Source organism: Camelina sativa, chromosome 17 (assembly GCF_030686135.1).
Source record: "Camelina sativa cultivar CO46 ecotype springtype chromosome 17, ASM3068613v1".
Lineage (NCBI taxonomy): Eukaryota > Viridiplantae > Streptophyta > Magnoliopsida > Brassicales > Brassicaceae > Camelina > Camelina sativa.
In genome coordinates, this window is record NC_141896.1 from 11,243,098 (window position 1) to 11,269,712 (window position 26,615).

Sequence of the window (26,615 nt, forward strand, 5' to 3'; positions counted from 1 at the left end):
TTTTCGGTCTCTTAACTCAAAATGGCAATACATGATCATGACTCGTTAATGAAATATCTGTCCCCACTTATTGTCTCTCTTGCCAAAAACCTCTGTTTTTCTACAAAATGAATTTGTTAAAATGTACCTACTAATACATGGGACTAAATATTATATTAGATTTTAAAAGAAAAAACAAATCAAACATAATTCAAGAAAAATACTTAGGTTCACTCCTAAGGTGAAACCCTTTGTTCACTTCTTCCTTTTTAATCAATCAAAATCTTCTATACATTATTTCATTTAAAAAAATAAATCAAAATTAAATTAAAAAGCAAAACAAATTAAGGAAACAAATTCTGTATACTTTTAATTCAGGAAAGTTAAATATTGGTTTGGTTTAAATTTTACAATTAGAACAAAATTATGTGTCGGTTTGGGTTTACAAATAAGGTGATTAGGGTTTAGATTTTTTAATTAAAACAAAACTAGCTAACAACCCGCACATAGTGCGGTATAAAATAATTATTTAATATTTTTACTGTACTTTTTATTTACAAAATCTATTATATTTATGGGTAATTGAAATATTTAGAATTAGATTGTATAGTATATATCTAAAAAAAATGTATATTATTTAAATTTAACCAGTGAGAGTTATTATAATATCAATCTTATATTATTATATCATATAAACAAATAGTTCTTATAATTCATTTTAAATATTTTATGAAAATATAATTAAGTTAGAAATATAATAGAAAATTTTAATTTTGAGTGTTAATTGTATTTTTAGAAAAATACAATGGTAAATAAATGTAAATATTTTTAAAAGCTGATGACAAATAAAGGAAAGAGTGTCCTGAGCTCTGTAATGCTGACACCTAAGCTTTTTTGCCAAAATGTTCCTCTATTAATATATAGGGGATTATATGTCGGTTTGGGTTTACGAATAAAGTGGTTAGAGTTTAGATTTTATAATTAAAACAAAATTATATATCGGTTTGGGTTTACAAATGAGATGTTAGGGTTTAGATTTTACAATTAAAACGAAATTATATGTCGGTTTGGGTTTACAAATGAGATGGTTATAGTTTAGATTTTACGATTAGAATTAAATTATATGACGGTTTGAGTTTACAAATAAGAGGGTTAGGGTTTAGATTTTACAGTTAGAATGAAATTATATATCGGATCAATAATACTGAATTGATATACTGGATCTTGAGCCACTAAATTGATTCTTCACCCGAGTCCAAGTAGCAAAGCAATAAATAATGTTGTTGCTCATTGCATGAGATGATGGCAAGTCGTCTTGTCTCCATCGATCCGAATGTCTTTGCTCGTGCTCGACCGTCAAACTCAAACCACATTAATAAGTCATTACTCATTAACGACTCTTCAATTGTTCGATTCGACTTGTTTTCTTCTCCTATAATTAATTTGAATAACAAAAAAAAAATTTCTAAGTTTAAACATGCTCTATTCTCTATGCCAAATGACAAAGCCCCTGGCCCCGATGGCTACACTTCTGAGTTTTACAAGGCCGCTTGGCCGTTGATTGGTGGTGAGTTTGTTCTGGCCATTCAGTCGTTTTTTGCTAAGGGTTTTCTGCCTAAGGGTGTCAACTCTACTATTCTCGCACTCATTCCACAAACAACGGAGGCTAAAGCAGTGAAGGACTATCGGCCGATATCGTGCTGTAATGTTCTTTACAAAGTGATCTCTAAGATCCTTGCTAATCGATTTAAAAGCTTGCTGCCAAAGTTTATCTCTGCAAATCAGTCCGCGTTTATCCAGGATCGTCTGCTCATTGAGAACCTCCTCCTTGCTACGGAGCTTGTTAAGGATTACCATAAGGACACTATCTCCGGACGTTGTGCGATTAAGATCGATATCTCTAAGGCTTTTGACACAGTTCAGTGGTCTTTTCTCTCAAAGGTCCTCACCGCCCTGCGCTTCCCGCCCACCTATATCCATTGTTGGATCATGCTCTGTGTCACCACGGCCTCCTTTTCTGTGCAAGTTAATGGGGACCTTGTGGGTTTCTTTCGGAGTTCCCGCGGCTTACGTCAGGGTTGCTCTCTTTCACCGTACTTGTTTGTGATATGCATGGATGTGCTTGCTAAGATGTTGGATCGAGCAGCTAGCGCTAGAAGCTTTGGGTACCATCCTCGATGCAAGAATCTGGGGCTTACACACCTTAGCTTTGCAGATGATATTATGGTTCTTTCTGATGGCAAGTTACGGTCTGTGGAGGGTATTGTTGAGGTTTTTGATGCTTTTGCAGCCATATTGGGGCTAAAAATTAGTATGGAGAATTCCACCATATACCTTGCGGGTGTCTCTCTTGCGGAGGTGCAAGCTATTGAGAACCGTTTCTCTTTTGCAATGGGGAGTCTCCCAGTACGTTATCTCGGTCTCCCGCTGGTCACCAAACGCCTCACAAGCACTGATTTATCTCCTTTATTGGAACAGATACACCACCGTATTGGAACTTGGACAGCACGGTTGTTATCCTTTGCTGGTCGGTTTAACCTCATATCCTCTGTTCTCTGGAGCATCTGTAATTTTTGGCTAGCAGCATTCCGGCTTCCCCGTGCTTGTCTCCAGGAAATTGACTCACTCTGCTCCGCGTTTCTTTGGTCCGGGACGGATATGAATACTAATAAAGCAAAGATCTCATGGGATGTAGTGTGTAAACCCAAGGTTGAGGGCGGTTTGGGTCTACGTTCGCTCACGGAAGCAAACACGGTGAGTTGCTTAAAGCTTGTGTGGCGGATCATCTCGCATGGTGACTCTCTCTGGGTTAAGTGGGTCTCTGCGAACCTAATAAAAGGACAGTCGTTTTGGTCAGTCAAGAACATTTCTACACTCGGTTCCTGGATCTGGAAAAAAATGAAAAAAATGCAGGGATTTGGCCAGAGGTTTCTGTAAGGTCTCAGTGGGTAATGGTGAGAAAACGTCCTTCTGGTTTGACAATTGGAATGGCCTGGGGCCACTTATCAATGTTGTTGGGGACCGGGGAGTCATTGATCTTGGGATTAGTCGACATAGTACCTTGGCTGAGGCGTGGACTACTCATCGTCGTCGCAGACACATGGTGAATGTGCTTAATGAGGTTGAAGAAGCTATACATATCACCCGTCTAGCATCCCAGAATACGCGGGACTCGATGCTCTGGAAAGGGAGACAGGACACTTATCGCCCGGTCTTCTCGACCAGAGATACCTGGAACCATATCCGCACGACAGCTCAGACAGTGGCATGGCACAAAGGAGTTTGGTTTACCCATGCCTCTCCCAAGTTTTCCTTCTGTGTATGGTTAGCAGTGCATGATCGACTTTCCACCGGCGCTCGTATGGTCTAATGGAATGGGTCTGCTGCAGGTACATGTGTTTTTTGCCAATCCACCTTGGAGACTCGAGAACACCTCTTTTTCTCTTGTCCTTTTGCAGCAGAAGTCTGAGCAGGTCTCGCACAGGGCCTCATGAAGTCACGGTTCTCTACTGATTGGCTGGTTCTCATTGACTACATTTCAGACCAACGTTCCAGAGTTGAAGGGTTCCTCCTTCGCTATGTTTTTCAGGCCGTTGTCTATACTCTTTGGCGGGAGCGGAATGGTAGAAGGCATGGCAACTCACCCAACACCTCTTTGCAGATTGTTACGTGGTTGGATAAGCAAGTAAAGGATCAACTAACGGCAATTGGTCTACAGGGCGATCGAAGATACGATGACGCTTATCAAGTGTGGCTCAAGGCTCGGTTATAAAAACTCTCTCTACTAAATGTTTTGCAAATTAAAAGAACGTTGCACAAGTTGTAAAACAGTTTTATTTTTCTTTTGAATATAATTTAACATTAAATTCAAGAAAAAAAAAAAATTTAGATGCAGTTTATTTTTTATTTTTCTTTGTTGAGAAAGCGCTTATTTTTCTTATAAAATATGGTCTATAATTTATAAACCTCTCTAGTATTGTTCAAATACTACGTAATGATATAATAATATTTATGGGCATATATTGTAAATATGTGACGTGTTTCTATATAATATACTCCGAAAACCAAACCGCGCAATCATAAATAAGGATAACTCAACAGAGAGATATCCTCCTAGTGTCATTCTCTTCTAATTAGTGTTTTTTTTTCTTTAAAAATATTTGTTATGAGGGTTTGATAATAATCTTCTCAATGAAGGTGTCTTATATATAGAAAGAGTTTGAAGAAAAAGTTACATTAATTATTACTTTTTTACTGTTTTACCTAATGCCATCATCTTATCTTCGGGGTTCTTTATGAATTTGAGCAAAAGCTTAAAAGACAAGCTATAACAATTTACATTCTGCTTTTATTTTTCTTTTCTGACAAGATATTTACATGTTTTTTTGTCAACAACATAAAATATGGTATATGGTTTATTTTATTTTTTAGGAAACGGTATATTTTTTTCTTTATAAAATACGGTTTACTAGATTATGACCCGCGGTACACCGCGGGATAAGTTTTTTTTTTTTAGTTTTTTTTGTTAATGTACTATTTTAATACTAATTTTGCTAATATACTCTTTTATTAATTTTAGTGATTTAATATATAAACTATGGTATACCGCACAATAATTTTTTGTTTACTACAATCTTATTTAAATCAGTTTGATTCGACATTTTTATATTGGTATTGTTAAAATATTAAAATGAGAATTTAACCCGTATTAAAAATATCATATTACTGATAGTTTAATTTTTAGTATTATTAATTCAATTTTGTAATGTCATATAATTTGTCATGTAACATAACTCGTTTGTGTAATTTTGAAAATTTAATATGTTTAAATATTTATAATTTTAAACTTTTTATTAAGTTTAGATATATCAGTTATAAATTATAAACTTCTTAAAATTTTATAATTTACTATATACAGTAAATATACTATATATGTATGTTGATCACACACTTTTTCTATTAATTGAGTAATATATGTTTGTTTTAAGAAATTCAAATCAAAATATATGCAGGAATAATACACCTTTTTATTGACTTTATGTATTGTATGATGATTTACTACATTTAAATTTTAAAATCAAAACGAGATGATAGGAGAATAATTTTTTTAAAATCTGGAATAAATCTTTTAAATATCTATATTAATTATAGAATATTATATATATAGATATTTAAAATATTTTAATTGTATTTGGTTATAAGTATAGTAGAGAAAGTTAACTAAACTTGTTTGGATATAAATATAAGCATTAAATAGCATTCAATGTAAAAACTTTTCAAAAAATATTTTTGAGTAAAATCTGCTGCAAAAATACTAGTATAGATTTATAAATCTCTCTCATATAGTCTAATACTCTTTTTTGTTAACCATTGGGCCACAACTGGCCGGCCTATAAGCCAAATTCCTACATTCGTAAGAATCAGGACTCGATTCCAGATGTAATGGTGTTTTCTACAAATAGACTTACCTCCTGTCATTGCACTAAAGTCATTTCACTATAGTCCGATACTTTTTATTAGTATTATAATAATAATGGGCATATTTGTATCTTAAAAGACACGTGACGTCCCAATATTAAAAAAAATATAATACAGTGGAAAGATTTAAAAATTATATACTGTGGCACTGTGCTAAGTGCTAACTGCTAAGTAACCATCATAAACGTATCCATACATAGTGGTTACTAGGAAAGGTCTTTTCAACCGACCAACTTAATTCAAATTTTTCTATAAAAGCATTTTTACTACCGTAAAATCGAGCGGAAGTAAACAGATCTAGTCATCATTATGACGATGGACTAGGATTTAACCCGCAGTATACTGCAGAACAATAATTTTAATTTTAAAAATTTAAAATTTATATTTTATTTATTTATTATTTTATTATTGATTTATTAATTTTAAAAATAAAAAAAAATTTATAGGTATTTGATATAAATATTCAAAATATAGGATTTTTGTAGTGTTTTCAAGGTTTTAACCCGTGTGGTATATATATAGTCTAGTAATACATTTATCTCCTAGTATACATCTAAAAGTGTTAAAGAAAAAAAACAATCCCACTTAACTCTCTATATCGGATTAATGCCAACCCGTCTCACCAAAATCAAAATAAGCTTTTGCGTAAAAAGAAATAATCAAAATAAGTTTTTTTATCAAGTTTAATTATGTTAATTGTTTTACTAAATTAGCATATTTTTATAGTTTATAATTTTTCCATGTCAATATATATAGTTTACGATAATTAATAGAATTTTTTGGAATCATTAACCCAATGTACAAGATATGGTGAGGAAACTGGGACCCCTCAACCAAGCGGATCTTCTAGATCAACTGGACCATCGTCCAGTGGCAGTGTCTCCGCTAGTAGTAGCCAAAGATCGTTCAGTATACCGATTAATCCACCGGTTCCAGAGTTTCGCCCTCCAGGATCACAAACAGGCTTTCAAGGTTTAGGATTCTCTAGTTTTTCAGGAACACAAGGAGAGTATCCAATTCTAGGTTTTCAAACACCAGGAAGAGGAGGAGGATTCTTTAACATCTTTGGGCAAAACGACCCATCTGCATCTGAGCATCCTTGTGTTCCAGCTCGTCAAGCTCTTTTTCAAGACCATTCACGTGATGAAGAAGATGATGACTAATTTATTAGAGTGTTATAAGTAGATTAATTAATAATAAGAAAGCTATTATAAGACCACGTACTAAACGTATTATTATACCCATGTACTATTAATAAAGCTATTATAAGACCATGCACGTACTATTATACCAACATATTATTATAAGACAACATATTATTATTATTAAGACCACCTACTATTATATAAGACAACATATCATTATGCATAAACTAATAAAACTAATGTTGTTATTTTTTTTTGTATTTTTGCAGGTTTATCGGATTTGTCAATTACAATCACAAGGAATTCAAAATTTATCCGATGCAGAAAGATTTGAACTATGGACTTTGGAAAATGAGCAGATGGAAGATTTACTTATACAACCTACATTAGATTACTATGAGCGGTATGTTCATAGAGGACCGTACCAGACAGGGGGAGGATTAGGATGGCAGAATCTTCGAGACCGTATTCAAAATGACAACGCTGCATGTCTCCAACTATTGAGAATGTCATTTGTTGCCTTTACAGAGTTATGCAATATTCTCAGTCAGAATTATGGTTTACAACCTACACAAAATGTTAGCATTGAGGAGAGTGTGGCTATGTTTCTTCGAGTGTGTGGGCATAACGAAGTTCAGCGTGATATTGGCCTAAGATTCGGACGTAATCAAGAGACTGTGAAGAGAAAATTTGGTGAAGTGTTGAGAGCTACTAAGTTGCTTGCCTTTGATTACATAAAGACGCCTACAATGCAAGAACTACGTCGGATTCCACAACATCTTCAAGCGGATCGACGATATTGGCCCTTTTTTAGTGGATTTGTTGGGGCAATGGATGGCACTCATGTATGTGTTAAAGTCAAGCCTGAACTGCAAGCCATGTATTGGAGTCGACATGATAGAACAAGCTTCAACGTAATGGCAATATGTGATATGAATATGCTATTCACATATGTTTGGAACGGAGCACCCGGTTCATGTCACGACACAAGAGTACTCTCACTTGCTCAAGATGGTGATCCTGAATTTCCATTGCCTCCTGGAGATAAATATTATGTGGTGGATTCAGGATATCCAAATAAGCAAGGTTTCTTAGCTCCCTACAGATCATCACGAAATCGGGTTGTGAGATACCACTTGTCACAATTTAACAATGGTCCTCCGCCAGGGAACAAAGAAGAGTTATTTAACAGATCTCATGCATCTTTACGTTCTATTATAGAACGAACTTTTGGAGTATGGAAGAAGAAGTGGAGGATTCTTAGGGATGATCCGAGATATGGTTTGGAAGTGCAAAAGAGAGTAATTATCGCCACGATGGGACTCCACAACTTTATTAGAGTTTCGAATTTTTCGGATACAGATTTCTTTGAAGATTCTTCAGAAGTGCATAGAGAAAATGAGCAAAATGACTCAAATGAACAAGATGAGGTCGAGAGAGAAGATAGACCATATATGGCAAACATACGAGACAATATTGCTGATATGTTATGGGATAATCGAAATAATAGATTTTGATTTGTAATTTTTAAAAACATTTTGTAATAGTTATTAATTAATTATAATTAAAAATATTATTTAAATTGTTTTTAATCTTTTTGTACACACCACTCCATACCATAGTCCGATTTTTACCATTCATAATGGTATGGTGTTATGCATACTATAGTATGGTGTTGTGCATACTACTATTTACTCCATACTCCAGTCCATTATACTCCATACTAAATTGTTAGTATGCACTAGGTAGTATGGAGTGTATGCAGCAACCATTCAAAGCCTAAGTAGCTAACTTGGTTAGATTAAGTTGCCTTCTCCATAATTTTTTAAGGTAAAGGAGAACATGAGAATATATCTTTATTAAGCAAACAAGTTGCATAAGCCGCCAATTAGCTCACCCAGTTGGGGAAAATTATAATCATGCATCCGGTCCAACAATAATATGCCAATAGATATTCATTATAATATAGCTATACGATCGAGTCCATACATCCCCAAAATACCAAACGTTTATTGCAAATTTGCAATAAATATATAGATATGTATGCCAGTTTATTTAGACGACGTTTTGCAATGTAGACGAACCTTGCAAGTTAGGACATATTTATTTAAGGATTTTGGCATCGATCATCCTAACGAAATAAGCAGCTGTGTTGATGGCTAGATATGGGTCGTCGATGTCATCAGATATCTTTTCAAACACTACGGTCCATGAGAGCTTTAAACAATTCTTCTGCCGGAGACTTACGATAAAACTCAATAGTTCTTGAATTTATGTTGGAGAATTGATGTGTGGGCCGACGTGGATCTCTCCGGGAATCATCTCGAGCTTGACGGTCCATTTCACACGGCTACCATCACCGTCACCCCTAGGAGTAATGGTGGCGGTTACTTTGTACGTCTTGTAGTTGTACTTCCTCAAAAAATCAGTGCTGATCACATTTCTCGTAATTACTCTTTTCTCCCAATCCTCAGCCTCGATACCCACCTCATCTTATGTTGAAACATAGAAATTAAGGGTTTAGTCGAAAAAATAGTTAGCAGATTAAATAAGATGTATGTAATACTGTTGAAGACTTACCATTGTCTTCTAATTCTTTCATGAAATCTTTAAACAGGTCGTCCGCCTGAGACTTCACGTCAAACTCATGAGTATATTCGTTTAGTGCCATTCTCTATTTTTTGTTTTTGTTTTTGAAGTCTATGTTATGTGTGGGTTTGATAATAACCTTCTCAGTATAATGAATGTGGTTATATAGAAAGACAGAGGTTTATGACAATTAGTTAATTACATTAAATAAAATCACCTAACCCCACCCATCTAACTTTTTCACTCTGTGGAATCTTTTTAAAACTAACCTAAAGTTCAGTATTTGAATTGCAGACCACATTGATTTGCAGACGAATGTGGTACATGGAAGTAAATAAAATTTGCAGACCACATTGATTTCAACAGCCTAATTAATTTGTGTATCGATTAACTCAATCTATCAAGTGGTTTACGTAAATTATTTTGTTTTGAGACACATTTTTAGAAATATATGATCACTAGTCAAATTCTTCTTAAATGATTCTTGCTCTATGAGCTTCATGTAACACAAAACGCGTTTTATTATTTTGTCTTTTATAGTATACGATTATCAACCCATGTGAACGTTATGAACTTAGACATAACTAGTGAATGTTGTGGAATAAATACAAAATATATAGGCACACGTCACGCAACTTACATAAATTGAGTCACATATTTAGCAACCTGATTTAGAACTTGTTTAGTTATTTTATCTTTTATAGCGATTAACTGGAATAATAATAAAAAATAAAACCTCAATGGTATAAATAGTGAATTAATAATAAAACACAATACATGCAGTATATTGTTAACTCGAGCTAAGCAAAGTATGTTACTGAATCTTCAATCTCCTTCAAAACCTTTTTTAAAAAAAGTATCAAGTATGAGGAAACTGATGAGTGAGTAAAAGCGATTGTTCTATAAGGTGAGGGTTTGTGTAATTGTGTTCATCAATTTTCTAACTAAAAATGACAATACATGAGGGTGTGATCATGTGTTCATGGCTCTCACCAACTGTTAGTAACTTAGTATGTTGAAAAATTGAATCTACATGGAAGAATATTTGTGCATAACTAAATTAACTTAAACCATAAGCAATTAATTTACATTGCACAATTCACTTTCCCAATAATAAAACATGGATTAATAAGTCATCCTTTTTATTAGAATATATCGTCGATACAACAATAATATCCAGATCGATATATTAATTATGCATCTTGAAAGCTTCAAGAGCAAATCCTTGCTAAATGCCAACCATTATTAAACGATAACTAGTATCAATCATCATAAATTATTCTAAACTGTATGATCGATATATAACTATATATATTAAGTCTCATGTACTCTGTTTGACTATTTCAGATCATTCTAAAGATTCTCTCATCCATCGCCTGAAAGTATCTTGTAATAGTGTCGACGATGAAACGTGGGTCCTTGATGTCATCGCTAATCTTCTCATACTCTACGGTCCAGAATGCTCGGCCACCGTCATTACCTTCTGTGTGAATGACGGTCATGGTTCCTTCGAGTTTCTTGTAGTTATCCGGGTTTCTCGACTTGGCCTCTTCATGATCAACAGTACAGTTGATGAAAGGTGTTGTGATCGTCTTGAACCACTCCGAGATCTGAAAGCCCATCATTCTTAACTGAAACCTTTTCTTCTCTGTAGGTAGATCAACCTCCAGCTCCTCAACCAAAGCTTTGGTGAAAACATATATAGCAATTAGAATTGTAATCAAGAAATATTAAATGAATTATGAATCAACATATGTTTTTATATGTAATGGGAAATAGTTACCTTGGTCTCTTGTGGGTTTCGCTATCGCCATGTAACTTTGACAGAATCTAAACGCCGGAGACTTGATATCAAACTCAACAGAGAGATATCCTCCTAGTGTCATTATCGTTTTTTTTTTTTTTCTCTCTTAAGTATATTTGTTATGTGGGTTTGATAATAATCTTCTCAATGAAGGTCTTTATATGTAGAAAGAGTTTGATGAATTTGTTAGAATGTACTTACTACTACATGAACTAAGGCCATGAATGGTTGTTGGTTTTAAATGATGATTAATTTAAAAGAAATCTATTTTGAGAAACAAAATCCATAAATTATTGTAAAATCTACTATCATTCAAGGCCTAAATATTATGTTAGATTTTAACAGGAAAAAAAAACAAATCAAACATGATTTAAAAAATCAATAATAAATTGATATACTCCCTCTGTTTCACAAAGAGTGTCATTTTGACATAATACACACAAATTAAGAAAATTGTTTAAATTTCTGTTTTACCCTTTATAAATACACTAAAGTTTTTTCTCTTTCTAATTAATAAGCTCAAATAATAGGGGTAAAAATATATTTAAGCTTAAAATTTGTATTGGAAACATAAAATGACACTCTTTTTATAACAAGAAAAAGTGTCAAAATGACACTTATTGTGAAACGGAGGAAGTAATAGATCTTGAGCCACTAAATTGAATATTGATTCTTCATCCGTGTCCAAGTAGCAAAGCAATAAATAATGTTGTTGCTCATTGCATGGCATGATGGCAAGTCGTCTCCATCTATCCGAATGTCTTTGCTCGTGCTCGACCGTCAAACTCAAACCATATTAAGTCATTACTCATTAACAACTCTTCAATTGTTAGATTCGACTTGTTTTATTTCAAATTTGGCTTTTGTAAAAAGTTTATTGTGGCCTTGTTCTTCTCCTATATTTAATTTGAATAACAAATTTTTAAGATAAGATTTATTTTTATTTTTCTTTGTTTAAAAAGCAGTTTATTTTTTTTCTTTATAAAATACGGTTTATTATTTATAAACCTCTCTAGCTAGTCTCTAGTATTGTTCAAATACTACGTACTGATATAATAATATTCATGGGCATATATTGTAAATATGTGACGTGCAGTGTCTCTATGTAATATACTCCGAAACCCAAACTCCGCAATCATAAATAAGGATAACTCAAGAGGATCCACTTTATTTAACTTCTTACTTAAGATAAGTTTTATAGAGACGCGCAATAGAACCCATACTTATATATTTTAAAGATTCAACTTTTAAGCGCTTTGCTTGAGGAGATATTCATCTATCTCTTTGAAGTTCTTGACAGCAAAGTCCTTGATGACGTGTGGGTCAGCGATTTCATGGCTGGTCTTCTCAAACTCACCAGACCATTTCAGAAGGCTTCCCCCGTCCTTAGGAATAACTGTGATGGTTCCTTTGAACGTTTTGTAGTACTCCATCATTTCGCCGCCGATGATGCTGTACGACATGCTTTTGTTCTCCAAATCCACTGCTTCGATCCTCTCAGCCGATATCTTCACCAGTGGAGATCCTATATATACGGGTAAAAGTAGAAACAAGTTAACATATTTTGAATAATTTTATGGTGAGAGAGTGAAACATAGTGCTTCTAGTGTTTAACTATGCTGAATTATACCATTAAGGGACATGATAGGAATATTTCTCTTATTAAAATCTTTAATACATACATCTCTTCCGATGTAGAACCACACTTGGTTTTTTGAAAAATATATGTCTTCTGGAATGAAGTACTTAATCTGATTGAATGCGACAACATTTATGGTTCTCTCCATTCAATTTTGCCATTTAGGAAATTATTCGAAACATGAATTATTAATGGTTACAAACTAAAGATAGAGTGAGGCAGTGTACCTTCTCCATAAGTAATGAGGCGAATGGAGCCTGGAGCATTCCCATCGCCAGCAAGAACTTGAATGGTTTTGTAGTCATTAGGGAAAGCTTTGGGAAAGAAATTGATGCCGTCGCCAAGGGCTACCCAGAACTTTTCAGCCGGAGACTTAACTTCAACCTCCACATGAAGAACACCACTCAATCCCATTTTCCTAGTTTAAGAAGAAAAGAAAAACTCAAGTATTATATATATATGTCTTTGAATGATTTTTTAATACAACTCGTCGTGTCTATATATAGAGAGAAGTTTTGAAGCCTTTAGTGATATGAAAAATTGCATTTACTATGTGGAGCAACCTATACAACTAACCCAAAGCTTATAAATATCTTCATTTGCCATTTTTCATTGCTACGTCAACCACTCAATGAGGTGGATGAATCAAATAATAAATTGGGTAGGTAGTGTAAATATGACGTCGACTGTGTTTTGTGTCATGTGATTACCATTGCCTCCACCTTTCTTTTGTGCCTTTCAACAAAAGAACTATGAACCAAGTAAAATGAAGTAGCACATTTTACATATGAGGGCCGGGGATCTCATTTATGACCTCTCATAATAACTGTGGACCAATGTGAACCCTGATGAGATTGAATAATTGGTTCTAAATAATGTATTAGTATCAAATAAATCAGTAAATGCGGAGGAGTCACGTCACACAGTTATACAAACATATAACAACTTGATTGCAAATTTTATTTTCATAGGAACAAAAAAAATCTTAATGATAAAGATCTGAAATATCTGCTATTAACTTTTAAAAATGATCTTCTTGGTGGCATGGTTCGGTGCAATATAAGCCGAAACAATCTCATCATCATCGTTAGGTACTTTTATTTCCCTGTTCTGCTAGGAAACAGCATGTTGTTGTCTTCCATAGCTAGTAAACGGCAAGCACTCGGTAATCATAAAATAGAAACGACAAACAAAATTCTATCAGATGAGTCATCATGTCTATTTGAAGCAAAAGTTCATCCAGACCCAAATTTTGAATAATATAATTGGATACGTTAAAGTTACAGTATCCTAGGATTTGACAAGGTAATTATAATACTAAGATTGCTTTTAAGAAAATTATAGGTTTTCTTACAAATATACTTATGTATCATAATATCTCTCAACGGACGCATGAAAACAACATTATTGATTAAAAAACATATATAGTGGAAAAGAATTGAAACGAGAAAGGGAAGGAAACAATCTGAAAGCAGCGTCCCATCTCTCTTCTTGATCGACACAGATACGTACGTACGCATGTTCTGATAGATTCAGACAAGAGAACCGAACCGAGAACTCGACCCTTAAGAGTTGAAAAGAAACATCAAAGTCTTTCTCAAGATGCTCTCATTTTCTTTTGCTTTACGTACATGTAATCTACGTATTCTTCAGCTCTACCGTCTCTTTCTCTTTCTCTCTCTCCTTCTCTCTCTCTCTCTTGAACTTCGGTAGTTGAAATACTGCTGTTGAGTATTTCAGAAATCTTACCCTCAAAATCAATTAACTTCATACATTCCTCTATATCTATCATCTTCAACCACAACAATCTTTTCTGTTTCGTTGGAAGCAACTAACTTACGAAGGATTCACCACTACTAAAGACATACCAGAAGCTTTCTTCTCATGGTCTCTCGCATCTACAAAGCATAGGAAAAGCCAACCACAACCTAAAAGCTATGCATTTTCCACTTGTTTCAGCTTGGAACAAGAGAAGGAGAAGCAAATCTTATGATACGGATCCATGTACGTTCCTTTTCTCCATCATCTTCGCCAGATGGCATAAAAGTATGTTACTATTTTTGGTTTCCGACATTACTATTACTGAAAAAAAAAAAAGGGTTTAGGTGAAACTGAAACATCTCTGTGAAACTAACCTTCTTCTCAGGGATCTACAGAACAGCAGAGTGCTGGCAAATCGAAGATCAGGCGTCTCAGCCAAGGAAACGAAGATACGGGTCATCAGTTTATACCCTCAAGGAAATGGAGGAGGCCACAAGTTCCTTCAGTGATGAGAATCTACTCGGTAAAGGAGGCTTTGGCCGAGTTTACAAAGGCACTTTAAAAACAGGAGAGGTAGGAACTATATAGCTTTATTTATGTGATTTACAGTCTTTGTAATGTTAGAAACAATTTTTACAAGTAAATCTTGAGAAGGATGAGCTATTAGAATAGCATACATATTATCTTGATCCCTCGCTATTTGTAGGTTGTTGCAATCAAGAAAATGGATTTACCTCCTTTTAAAAAGGCTGACGGAGAGAGAGAATTTCGTGTGGAGGTGGATATCTTGAGCAGACTTGACCATCCAAATCTGGTCGCTTTGATCGGCTATTGTGCAGATGGAAAACACCGGTTCCTAGTATATGAATATATGCAAAATGGAAACCTGCAAGATCATTTGAATGGTTAGTCAATGAAAGAAAAGTTCTATCCACGAAAAGCCAATTGGACACTAAACTGTGTCTTTGTCACAGGAATTAAAGAAGCCAAAATAAGCTGGCCAATAAGGCTCAGGATTGCACTTGGGGCAGCAAAAGGACTAGCCTATCTCCATTCAAGTTCTTCTGTTGGGATTCCAATTGTTCACAGAGATTTCAAATCCACCAACGTGCTACTAGACTCCAACTTTAATGCAAAGGTGCTTATAAAATAAATAGAAAAATGGGTGCTCTATGCAACATTAGTATCAAGCATACACTAAAACTAAGACGTGCGTGTATAATCCTTGCAGATATCCGACTTTGGACTAGCAAAGTTGATGCCAGAAGGGAAGGATACTTGTGTGACAGCAAGAGTTCTAGGAACATTCGGCTATTTCGACCCAGAATATACATCGGTAAAGATTCTTACTTATATCTTCACATGATTCTCATCCTGTAAATGAGGATGAGATGGCAAAGGGTTCAGTATACGCTACTTACTAAATTCAAAACTTGCTAGTAATGACATAAAATTTCTAGGAATAGGAACTTTATCACACTCACATATCAGAACCCCAAAGCAAGGAAAAACAGTTTCTAGCATAATTTTGTTCCAATTTTTCCTGTGGCAGACAGGTAAACTTACTCTACAAAGCGACATTTATGCATTTGGGGTTGTACTGCTAGAACTACTTACTGGACGCAGAGCAGTTGACTTAACTCAGGGCCCAAATGAACAGAACCTGGTGCTACAGGTAAAATGGACTTTCTAGGTTCTAAGATTCACAGACACAAAATGTTTACTGAAGAAACTAACATTGGAATAAACTGCTAAATTTTCTCTATGTTTCAGGTTAGAAATATACTGAATGACAGAAAGAAATTGCGAAAAGTTATAGATGCAGAGCTGCCTAGGAATTCATACAGCATGGAAGCTATAGCTATGTTTGCTGATCTGGCGTCACGGTGCATCCGTATAGAGAGTAAAGAGCGACCATCAGTGATGGATTGTGTTAAGGAACTGCAACTAATAATCTATACAAACTCGAAGGGTGGTTTGGGTGGGACGATTCCTACATTCAGAAAGCTCTAGACACCAAATTCTTTGAAACCAGTAATATGGATTACTATCATTTTTCCTAAAATGAGAGGCCACTGATGAAACTTGATAACATAAAACAAAGCAATCTTTAATTATATATGTGGGAAAATTTGAATTCAACTTCCAACTGCTAAACGATATTATTTGGATGTGTATATGTATAATACTATAGAGGCACAAAGCATATTGGATCAAACAATACATATATTTGTATGGTATGGTGTATTTGTCATTTATGTTTTGCTTGAAGAGAAATGAGTATATAAATAAACAGGTGTAGCCTTTTCTGTTTACTTTTGCCTTATGCTTGAAGATTGGACCACATATATATATATATATATATGAACAAGAACACAATCACTGCCACTACTAGAAGCATGAAGCAAATAACAACAGGTAAAGCTTGTAAAATACGTTTGATAAATATAAGAGCATGTGTAGCGTACCTCAACTAAGATTCTATAAACAGCAAGTTGAAGCAAACAGGGTATGAACCCGTGTCCTTGGTCAAGTCACATTTACCTCCTACATGATGAATCACAACCAATTCTGAATTACTTGGTTTACATCGAAATTTTGTTATGAATTCAAACAAGGTAGAGAAAAATACAAAACTAATTGGTACATTGATAGAAAGAAAAAAAACCGTACCCGTGTTCACGCATTAGCAGATGAGGTGATTTTCAGACCTCTCTATATCTACCGTATCCGAAGGATTGGTGTAACAAGGTGGAAGCTTTTTGCGCATCAAATGCTTACGCCGTTGTAACATCAAAAGGATCAAAACAGTATCTGTCTTCACAACCTCATACCCTGCTTTCTTGTACATATTAAACGGAGCCTCATCGACCATCCTACAATGCAGGTATACATCCTTTGATGGACTAATCTGTGATATCAGTTCCTCACTCGCCTTCAACAAATGCCATCCAATTCCCCTCCTAACAAAAGTCATAACACAAACAGTCAAACACAACACAAACTCTCTTAAAAAACGAAATCAACAGTACAGAGAGCAGTGCCAAATACCTTCTAAGATCTTCTTTCACAGTCATGTTGCAAATATAAGGCGATTCCTTAGGAGGAGTTGGGGAAGGAGGTGAAGCATTAGCGCCACGTTTATCCAAACACACTTCTACAGTACCAGCCATCTCAGCTTCCTCTCCATCACTACACCCATCAGTTTTTTTCCTAAAGAACCCAACTAAAGTCACTGCGTGTGGCAACACTTCTCTCCTCTCAATCAAATACTGCTTAACCAAAAACCGTAACACAGACTGATAACCAGAAGGCAATAACATAGATTCACCAAATGACTCAGCCAAGAGATGAACCGTCGAGTCCATCTCATCAGATCTCATAACTCGAACCCACATCGTCCCAGATTCAAGCTCCTGAAAATACGCAAACCCTTCGAGAGTTTTCAATTTCTCCAACTCGTCGTTGCTCAAAAACCTCCCAGTGCGAAACGTTTCCTCTAGAAACGCGTAGCTTCCGGTCGATTTCGTAGGTTGTTCATCTCCCGTTTCTGTAACTGTTGAGACTGGAGAATGCGAAGGAGGGAAAGCGAATCTGAGGTTGGAGGTGGAACGGTGAGATTTACACGAGTAGAGTAAAGGATATCTAGGCGAAGAAGAAGAATAAGACGAGGAGAATCCAAACTTCGTTGGTTGGCTTGGTTTGAGATGATCAACAGAGAAAGCGAGAGAGATGCTTACAGCCGCCATTGATACACAGACTCCGATTTGCTGGTGGTTCAGAGCATCGCTGTTCTATAACCCAATTAGATTGGATAAAATAACGACGACATCATATTTGGTGATCTCTATTCTAATCTCTAAAACGCGGCGTTTTTAGTCTACCTCATATGGAGTTGGAAGCTTCTGTCTGGACTCCAGTCTCTGCTTTTCTCTTTTTCCCAGTCAAACCTTTTGTTTCGATCCCAATCTCTGCTTTTCCCTTTGTTTAAATCCACGTCACCAGCTTGGAATTCTTTCCACTTCTTCTCATAGTAGATTTGATGAGACTATGAGCATTAGTAATAGTGGCGAGAGAGTTAGGGTTTAGGATACAATGATAATATCAAATTCATATATTTGTGATAATTTCGATAGACAATCGAATTTGCAGGTTTTAAAGATTTAGGGTTTAGTATATAATGATAACATTAAATCCATATTTTCGTAGTTATGTAGACACCAATAGAATTGTGGATACTTGTAGCATATTAATATTTCTTAAAACATATCCAAATAGATAACTACTTATAAATGAAATGAATGTAAATGTGATTAAAATTGAGAAAAATAGGTATGGATGCTATTTTTTCTTATCTTTATTTTGGTTCATCTGGTATGTTAAATGCAGGAACTAAGTACAACAACACATTTTATTTTGGTTTATGAAGAGATGTTGTCGTTTTCTCAGAATCTAGAATTGATTATCCTTTTGCAAGATTTTCTCTGGAAGTATTTCTCAGGTTTGCAATTTCCACTGATTTGTTAACATCTGAAAGTTGATTAGTGTTATATCTCCCAATATGTCATTCTCCATGTCTTTTTCGTTGAGGTCTGCACCGGTTAAGCAACTTGGAAAAACAGTTATGAATTGCTTTGCTAGTCATTTCTTTTTGTCATGTCTTAATTTGGTTACCTATTAGGTAACTGTCCGCACATATGTGTGGATTGTTTTATTAGTTATGTTAATTAATTTTAATTAATTAAATAATTATAAAGTATGAGAATATTTTTAGAAATATGCCCCTTTCACCTATTCATTTTCAAAAATATCCATTTTTAAATATGCAACATTATAAAGCTTTATAAGATTTATAAGATATTTCTAGATATTAACTACTACTTAGAGACTGGATCCAAATATTTTGTAAGGTTTTGAAAGGTTTTTAAAAAGTATTTATAAAGTATATATAAAATTTTACACACACACACATATATATATATATATATATATATATATATATATGTGTGTGTGTAGTTTATGATTCATGTTCCTTTCGTAATCTAGAAGCAAAATCTGGATTTTGCATCTGGACGCAGCATCCAGATACTGTTCGTTTGTGTTTTTGGTTCACGCATCTAGAAATTGTATTTGGATGCAACTATGTTTGTTTTGTTATTTAGTATATGTATCTGGATACAAAAAAAAAGAAAAAATGACCAAAAAAACCCTATATTTTGTGTTGAAGATGTAGTGGTTTTGGTTATTGATTAAGTAAAGAATTTTCTTTAAACATGTAAAAATGAAATCATCTTTTATAATTTAAAAATATATTCTTATTTCTTTAACTTATATAATTTAAAATTATTTTGATCTAACATTTCTAAAATTATATCAATTAGTATCACTCCACATTTTTAAATAACACAAAAAATAGGATCCTTACACAAAAAATAACTTCTTTAACTTATGATCCAACAAAACCTTATTACAATCAACATTTTGGTAATCTTATAGTAATCCTTCAAAACAATCATAATACCATCAAAACCAAACAATCATAATCCTTCAAAACAATCATAATACCATCATAATACAATCCTTCAGAACTCATCATAAGCCATGAGATCCAAGTTCCCATCAAAACCAAACAAGTTCCCATCAAAACCAAACAAGAATCAAAACCAAACATCACGGAGATAATACCATAGTGTTTTGTGAACCTGCTGTGATGCTAATACGGAAGTTGACGTCCTCTTCCTATCTTTTCAGTTATAACATCACGGAGAGTCTCCATTGCTCTATCACCAGTTGGAATGTATGGAGTATGTTCAATGTTACCTTCTTCTTCATTTTCTACAGCTTGGTCACCATGATTCTCATAATCATCTACCACCTCCCAATAAGCAAAATCACCGTCTTCAAAGTGTGAATCTCGAATAAAGTTGTGAAGTGCTATAGTTGCTGTCACAATCTTTATCCACTTTTTTAGCTCATACGTAGGATGTTTCCTATCTAAAATCCTCCACTTTGCTTTCCAAACACCAAATGTTCTCTCTATCATAGAACGCAAACTAGAATGTCTACGGTTAAACAGCTCTCTAGTGCTAGTAGGTGGTCCTCCCCTTGCAAACAGATCAAGATGATACCTAGCTTTATGATGAGGCCCTAGATAACCAGTTCTAGTTGGGTAACCTGAGTTTACTAGATAGTACTTGCCATTTGGTGGATGAGGGAAGGAAGGTTCATGAGTAGCACAATATGTTAACACCTAGGTGTCATGTGCTCTACCAAGAACTCATGCTTCCTCATGCAGGAAGTGTTACCTTCTTTTTGCTACTGAATATTTCAACTGGAACATCACACACGAAGAGGTTAGTCCAGTCCAGTTGTTCGACTTTAAACACTTTTGGATGAGTTCATTGTATCCAAACTCTATAAAAATACTCATCCAGATATTCTAATTTTTTTGAATGAGTTTTGAAAATGCAATCAGATACAGCATCCAGATTATGCTCTTAATTATCACTAAACGAACAAGATTATGTATTTGCATCCAGATACTGCATCTGAATTAGCAAACAAACAGCACCTATGTATATTTTGATAAGATTACACATGGGCCTTGTCGATTCAATGATGACAAAAAAAAATAGAGTACACATATTTCAGTTTTTAGTGGCATTTTAATAAAGTTTTTAAAAGGCGTATTTTTAAAAAATGGTATTAGAAAAGGGGTATTTTTGAAATTCTATATATATTCAAATCATTACAATATTAAATTATATAATGTATTTCAATATAATTGTGCATACATATTTCTCTAATTATTTTATTTTTTTATTATTCAGCTTGCATAATAAGGTTTATAAGAAAATGTTTTGTTGATACTCCTTTTCAAAAATACCACATTTTTGGCCATTATCATTGTTGCCCTCTTTCACAAAATTATAATATGTTAAATTAACTTCTAGAATTTTATTTTTGAGGTTTTGATTATCTATTTTACATTTAGGATATAGTTTTGAGGGAGTAGAATTTAGTATTTGGAGTGTAGAGTTTAAAATTTAGTTATGTTGTATATTAAAAAGAGTATTATTGAAAATGGACAACAAAAAGGATATTTTTGCAAAATTGTATAGTAAAAAGGGTATTTGTGCAATGCTTCATTCGAAGTAAAACAAATATATTGTAAATAATAAAAATGAATATTTACTATGATATTCAAAAATTCAGTTTAAGTTGTTCATATAAACTAATACATAAACTAAAGAGTTAAATAATTAAAATCCAAATTATTTTGTATGTAACAAATTAAACATATCCCATATAAAATCATATGAAGTGTAATCAAAATCTTTTAAAGAAATTCCAAAGATTAATTTTATCTATAATTTATTTTATATGCTACTTAATTGAAATTATATTGCTAGAAAGCTGTCTAAACATTTTATATGCTACCTAATTGAAATTATATTGCTAGAAAGCTGCCAAAACAACCTTTAGACAATTTAATATACATGAACAGACCAGCTAATTGAAAAAAAAATATGTGAAGCACGGAAATTGAACATTTAATTATGATTATTCACCATTAGTTATGATTATTCACAATTCACATAACCAGAGAAAGAACAAACCAAAACTGTTCACCATTTAAACCAATGAACCATTAAACAAAGATAAGAAATTAAACCTTTAGATTTGACAGCATTAATATTTGTTCCTTAAGATGATCCAATCCCAAGTTATAGATGTCTCCATGTAAAAAATCATATATATGCGATATTACCATGATCGGAAAGTTTCACAACAACCATAAAAGCTCTCCGATTTGATGGTGATTCAATATGTCAATATTCGGTAATCTATTATAACAAAATTAAAATGAATAAAACTAGGATTTGATCATTTTTTTTTCTTTTATTTATATATAATTTTTATAATAATATAATAATTAATTAAGTTTCTTTATTTTTTGATATAGATGATGCATTGTTATAAATTGCATTGATGATAAACAGTTGTGTTATTACAAGTATTTTATCCAAATTATAATATTTATTCAAATGACAAAATTTAATTATTCAAATTTTATAAATAAAAAGATAGAGCACAAAATGTATTTAAAAATGTTAATAATCATAATCTCGCGTTTTTTTATCTACCATTAGCTTATATTTGACCTGTGGCTGTGGCCTATATTAATAAATTGGATCTAGAAGTGATCAAATCCAGATTTTTGTTCGATTTTGGTTTGGGATTTTCGAATTTTGGTTATGGATAATGGTATTTAGATTTCTTTGGATTAGATCGGTTTATTCGTTTTAACCGAAGTACATACTAATGTTTAAAACGCAGCGTTTGAAAATCCACTATAAAGCCCATTAAGGATTTGGGCTTAAGGTCTGTAGATTTGTGATGATATATATATCAATAACTTTTCCGTACTTCGGCCGATACAGAAGCCGGAGGAGGAGATAGATTCAGGCGGCCGCCATGGATCCAGCAGGAGCATCGGTGGCCAGCGATATCGGAGGAGAAGGAGAGAAGTTCGCGGTGGGGAATATTTATTTAGTCAGGGTGATCACCGGAGATGAGTTCCGAGGGATCGTCATGGCTTACGACCCCATTCCCAACTTCGTCTTTTTTGATATCCTTTGTTCGATGTGACCTCATTCTCACTAGTTTCCTAAATTTGTTTTTCAAATTGTTTCATCAAATTTTGTTTCTTTTATATATACATATATATATATATATATATATATAATCATGAGCTGAATTTGTGGAATCCTTGACGAGTCATTGGGTTTATTACAAGAGGGATCGAAACCTAGACCTGGGCATTTGAAGAACACAAGGATGGTGAATGCTAGTTTTATTACAGGGGTTTCGTATTTAGGCAAAGCTGAAGATCCGCTTGATACAGACAAGTGTTCTGTTGATCTTCATGGTCTCCGAGCTAAAGAGGCACTTGCTATCAGGTTAGTTGTTGTTGTATGAACCCTTTCCAAAAAAATTCAATTTTTAATCTGATTTGCTTATTATTAGCTTACTTGGGGAACAAACGTTTTTGAGCGCACAGGCAAGCAGAAGCAGATGCTGAGAGACTGGGAGTTGGTGTTACCGTAGAGGCTCAGAGCATCTTCGACGCTTTGTCTAAGACGTAAGTCTCTTCTCTTTTTTATACGTTTTCGAGCTTATTCTCTAAGAGTGAAATAGAGGTTAGAGTGATCATGAGTTTATACAATGGGACGAGATCTTTAATCAGATGATATGTGTAGTTGAAGATTAGTTCTTTGTAAACAAATTGCTTGATTTAGACGAATTTGTTTTAGCTTCTAATGTGTTATTGCCAAAGATAAATTGTTAGAATCTGGACTTGATTTAAAAGCCTTGTATTGCTCTATGCTTGCTTTGCAACTATATATATGCAAAGCTTCTATTTTCTTTTATCTGTAGACTACATATGTTGTGTGCCTAGTGTGGAGTATCTTTAGCCTTTCTCTGTGATACAATTAAGAAGCTGTCTAGATACATAGTTCTAGACTACATAAATCATATCTAGTTGAGAGGAAATGGTAGAATTTGCTTTCTCTCTTTCAAATGAAATCACATGTGAATTTATTTTCCTTCTAGGCTTCCTGTGCAATGGGAAAACTCAGACATTCTGGTGATGAAAGAAGTACGCGTTCGTAGCCCGTATTTTTCAGATTGTGTCTTTGGTGGAACTGATGCTGCCAACAACCGAGTCAAGAAAGTGGTAAGTGTCACTTGCAACCTCATTGTCTAATGTCAGTTGAGCCTTCGGTGTTATATTAGGCTACTTGCATTCCATCGTGCAATGTTGATCAAGCCTCGTGTGTGATAATAATGCATTTTTTTGCCTTCAACGCAGCTTGATCTGGAGAGACGAAGGTTGCAACTTGGCACATGAGGCCTGTAAAAGGAGTCGGTCAGTGAAATAGCCAAAAAGGGTTTGTTGCTACTATCCCGAAAAGCGTCTAAGATCTGATCGACCAGCGAAAAGTGTATATGTTTGCTTTTCGCTTGTTGTTGTCTTTACATAGAATCTGCTTATTTCTTGAGTTGCAGGGATTGAAATTTGGACTAGTTTCACCCTCTGACAAGAACAGTGAGGTCTTGTCCTCTTTTGGTTAATTTATGAACAAGAACTGAATCATCTTTTTAGTGACTTCTTCTCCAATAGAATTTTTACACCTTATGTCCCACTAGAACTGAGTTTTAAAAAGCATTTTTCGTGTGATTGGAGTTTATTGAAAATGATGCGAGTACGCATTACTGGTGATGTATATAACAACACCGTCAATATATTGATGTATAACACCTTAACCCATCTTCAGTTTACAACTTTTTATACTATTAAGAAGGCCAAAAAGTCCTCGCACTTGCTTCTAATCTTCTAATTGTTACAAGGCAATGAAGAGGAGAGTGTGCTGATTTCATTAGCGATCCACTACTTCCACAAGCCTGACACACAGCCATGTAACAGCATAAAGATACAATCACAACAACAATCTAACACATTTTACAGCACCAGAGTAACCTGACTAGCTTTCTTACCACATGAATGAGAATTGTGCCCCGCTTGACCACATTTCTTACAATGGATTGTGCGCTTGCTAAGTTTCACCTTTTTCTTTGGTGGAGACACATTCTTTCCTTTTCTTTTTCGCTTCTTCCATGGAGACTCACAACAAGTTAGCAAATAAAGAATGATCAAAATGGTATTTATTTGTATTATAGTTTATATAATTTGTGCATTTTATACCTTAGGCTTGTTCACAATATCTGGATCATAATCTGGATCATCACACTTGGCTCGCTTTCTTTTGTTGTTATCGGACACAATATGTTGCTCAGCCTCGGGAGAGATAGTCATCTTATCCCCAGCTGACGTAATATGTTGCTCAGCCTCGGGAGAGATAGTCATCTTATCCCCAGCTGACGTAATATGTTGCTCAGCCTCGGGAGGCATGGTTATCTTAGCCCCAGCTGACATAATATGTTGTTCAACCTCCGGAGGCATGGTTATTTTAGTCCCAACTAAAAGGATGAGGTTGAGAAATTCTTCATATTTTGTAGGTTCATCATGAAATGCTTCCTTCACATCATTGAGGTATGAAACCGCATCATGCATAGTTACCTTAGGCTTGTTCACAAAATCCGGATCATCACACTTAACACGCTTTCTTTTGTTATTACCGGACACAATATGTTTCTCGTCCTCGGGAGGGATGATCATCTTATCCCCAGCTGACGTAATATGATGCTCAGCCTCAAGAGGTATCTTAGGCAGGAAGACGCTCAAACCAAGAAGAAGCTTCCGGTGGTTTTTCATGAGTACCTTCACCCTTGCAAAGACAGTAGCTACATCAACTCTACAAAGAGCCAAGTAACGTCAGAGTTAGTTCACAATGTTTGTTTTGTTGTGTAGTAGAATGGGAGTTAAAAGTAAGAGCAAAACCGATCATAACATGAGAAATATTCCATACCTGCGATTTTTAAAATATTTGAATATGTTGATCCATTCTTTATATTTTGCAGGTTTATCATGGACTGCCTCCTTCACAGAAGCCACATAAGCATGCACATTACACTTAGTTAGCTCCGGTGATACTTTTATGACGGCTATGGTTTGAGATTGGCCTAATACTTTGTTAGCCTTGGCATGGATAGTTGTCTTAGCCTTGGGAAGGAAGAAACAGAGACCAACAAGCAGCCACGGGTGCCATTTAATGAGTTCAGTCATCCTTGCAATGCCACTCTCTTTATTGATTCTACAAAAAGATTTCTAGTAACATCAGAATCAAAAATCACACATGTGTGTTTGTTGTGTAGATTAAAGAGTTAAAATGATTCATACCGATGAACTTTAATATCAATCAAGACATTGAGAAATTCTTTAAATTTTGCAGGTTCATCATGAAATGCTTTTTTCACTTTAGTGAGGTATAAAACCGAATCATCTATAGTTAACTCCGGTGGTACTTTTCTTCCGGCCATGGTGTGAAATTGGTCTAAACCTTTTAGTATCAAAAGAAAGAGAACTGTAGTTCAGTAAAACATATAAGATCATCATTGAATCTCTCTAGTATCTCAAATTAAGCTATTACCACTTTCTCTTTAACAGTGACTTTGGAGTCCTTCAAGTAACAGAACCTAAGACCATGTGCATTGGTCCGTCCTTGGACAGTCCTTCATAATTATTTGATTTAAT

The 26,615-nt window shown here is 34.4% G+C and overlaps 6 protein-coding genes and 1 long non-coding RNA gene across 8 annotated transcripts; 2 read left to right on the forward strand and 5 right to left on the reverse strand.

Annotated features, from left to right (window-relative positions):
• Positions 1-8,539: 8,539 nt before the first annotated feature.
• Positions 8,540-9,361, reverse strand: LOC104756771 (uncharacterized). The gene is made up of 2 exons (XR_015586838.1): positions 9,183-9,361; positions 8,540-9,094 (listed from the first exon to the last, which is right to left on the reverse strand). It is a non-coding gene; the product is annotated as an uncharacterized LOC104756771 (long non-coding RNA).
• Positions 9,362-10,316: 955 nt separating this feature from the next.
• Positions 10,317-11,133, reverse strand: LOC104756772 (uncharacterized protein At1g24010-like). The gene is made up of 2 exons (XM_010479419.2): positions 10,975-11,133; positions 10,317-10,875 (listed from the first exon to the last, which is right to left on the reverse strand). Exons 1-2 carry the CDS (start codon positions 11,075-11,077, stop codon positions 10,535-10,537), a joined length of 444 nt encoding a protein of 147 aa, XP_010477721.1. The 5' UTR covers positions 11,078-11,133; the 3' UTR covers positions 10,317-10,534.
• A 1,004-nt stretch (positions 11,134-12,137) lies between these two features.
• Positions 12,138-13,097, reverse strand: LOC104756774 (MLP-like protein 423). The gene is made up of 2 exons (XM_010479420.3): positions 12,862-13,097; positions 12,138-12,520 (listed from the first exon to the last, which is right to left on the reverse strand). The coding sequence occupies exons 1-2, from the start codon at positions 13,046-13,048 to the stop codon at positions 12,243-12,245; spliced, it is 465 nt and encodes a 154-aa protein (XP_010477722.2). The 5' UTR covers positions 13,049-13,097; the 3' UTR covers positions 12,138-12,242.
• Positions 13,098-14,381: 1,284 nt separating this feature from the next.
• Positions 14,382-16,710, forward strand: LOC147923499 (putative serine/threonine-protein kinase PBL28). Of its 2 annotated transcripts, none has more exons than XM_087496344.1 (7): positions 14,382-14,680; positions 14,781-14,968; positions 15,102-15,300; positions 15,370-15,533; positions 15,627-15,731; positions 15,948-16,070; positions 16,169-16,710. In XM_087496344.1, the coding sequence occupies exons 1-7, from the start codon at positions 14,572-14,574 to the stop codon at positions 16,406-16,408; spliced, it is 1,128 nt and encodes a 375-aa protein (XP_087352470.1). In that variant the 5' UTR covers positions 14,382-14,571; the 3' UTR covers positions 16,409-16,710. The 2 variants fall into 2 exon arrangements, with proteins under 2 accessions (XP_087352470.1, XP_087352471.1); XM_087496345.1 differs by having other exon boundaries at positions 14,382-14,638.
• On the reverse strand, positions 14,968-18,325 carry LOC104756775 (GCN5-related N-acetyltransferase 5, chloroplastic). The gene is made up of 4 exons (XM_010479421.3): positions 17,447-18,325; positions 17,069-17,358; positions 16,864-16,942; positions 14,968-15,281 (listed from the first exon to the last, which is right to left on the reverse strand). Exons 1-2 carry the CDS (start codon positions 18,142-18,144, stop codon positions 17,082-17,084), a joined length of 975 nt encoding a protein of 324 aa, XP_010477723.1. The 5' UTR covers positions 18,145-18,325; the 3' UTR covers positions 14,968-15,281; positions 16,864-16,942; positions 17,069-17,081.
• A 4,457-nt stretch (positions 18,326-22,782) lies between these two features.
• On the forward strand, positions 22,783-24,606 carry LOC147923500 (uncharacterized). Its single transcript, XM_087496653.1, has 5 exons — positions 22,783-23,027; positions 23,193-23,358; positions 23,460-23,540; positions 24,014-24,137; positions 24,273-24,606. Exons 1-5 carry the CDS (start codon positions 22,874-22,876, stop codon positions 24,309-24,311), a joined length of 564 nt encoding a protein of 187 aa, XP_087352779.1. The 5' UTR covers positions 22,783-22,873; the 3' UTR covers positions 24,312-24,606.
• A 151-nt stretch (positions 24,607-24,757) lies between these two features.
• On the reverse strand, positions 24,758-26,401 carry LOC147923501 (uncharacterized). The gene is made up of 5 exons (XM_087496469.1): positions 26,262-26,401; positions 25,891-26,175; positions 25,167-25,776; positions 24,942-25,073; positions 24,758-24,865 (listed from the first exon to the last, which is right to left on the reverse strand). The coding sequence occupies exons 1-5, from the start codon at positions 26,399-26,401 to the stop codon at positions 24,758-24,760; spliced, it is 1,275 nt and encodes a 424-aa protein (XP_087352595.1).
• Between the last annotated feature and the right edge of the window lie 214 nt (positions 26,402-26,615).

Coding starts and splice junctions, on each gene's coding strand:
- LOC104756774 (XM_010479420.3), bottom strand. CDS start 13,048: ATGGGATTGAGTGGTGTTCTTCATGTGGAGGTTGAAGTTAAGTCTCCG. Junction 12,521..12,861: donor CCTCATTACTTATGGAGAAG/GTACACTGCCTC, acceptor CCGTATATATAG/GATCTCCACTGGTGAAGATA.
- LOC147923500 (XM_087496653.1), top strand. CDS start 22,874: ATGGATCCAGCAGGAGCATCGGTGGCCAGCGATATCGGAGGAGAAGGA. Junction 23,359..23,459: donor AAAGAGGCACTTGCTATCAG/GTTAGTTGTTGT, acceptor TTGAGCGCACAG/GCAAGCAGAAGCAGATGCTG. Junction 23,541..24,013: donor TTCGACGCTTTGTCTAAGAC/GTAAGTCTCTTC, acceptor TTTTCCTTCTAG/GCTTCCTGTGCAATGGGAAA.
- LOC104756772 (XM_010479419.2), bottom strand. CDS start 11,077: ATGACACTAGGAGGATATCTCTCTGTTGAGTTTGATATCAAGTCTCCG. Junction 10,876..10,974: donor GAAACCCACAAGAGACCAAG/GTAACTATTTCC, acceptor TTTTCACCAAAG/CTTTGGTTGAGGAGCTGGAG.
- LOC147923501 (XM_087496469.1), bottom strand. CDS start 26,401: ATGGCCGGAAGAAAAGTACCACCGGAGTTAACTATAGATGATTCGGTT. Junction 25,777..25,890: donor AAATATTTTAAAAATCGCAG/GTATGGAATATT, acceptor GGCTCTTTGTAG/AGTTGATGTAGCTACTGTCT. Junction 24,866..24,941: donor GTGGTAAGAAAGCTAGTCAG/GTTACTCTGGTG, acceptor GCTGTGTGTCAG/GCTTGTGGAAGTAGTGGATC.
- LOC104756775 (XM_010479421.3), bottom strand. CDS start 18,144: ATGGCGGCTGTAAGCATCTCTCTCGCTTTCTCTGTTGATCATCTCAAA. Junction 17,359..17,446: donor GTGAAAGAAGATCTTAGAAG/GTATTTGGCACT, acceptor GACTTTTGTTAG/GAGGGGAATTGGATGGCATT.
- LOC147923499 (XM_087496344.1), top strand. CDS start 14,572: ATGCATTTTCCACTTGTTTCAGCTTGGAACAAGAGAAGGAGAAGCAAA. Junction 15,534..15,626: donor ACTCCAACTTTAATGCAAAG/GTGCTTATAAAA, acceptor TAATCCTTGCAG/ATATCCGACTTTGGACTAGC. Junction 16,071..16,168: donor AACAGAACCTGGTGCTACAG/GTAAAATGGACT, acceptor TCTATGTTTCAG/GTTAGAAATATACTGAATGA.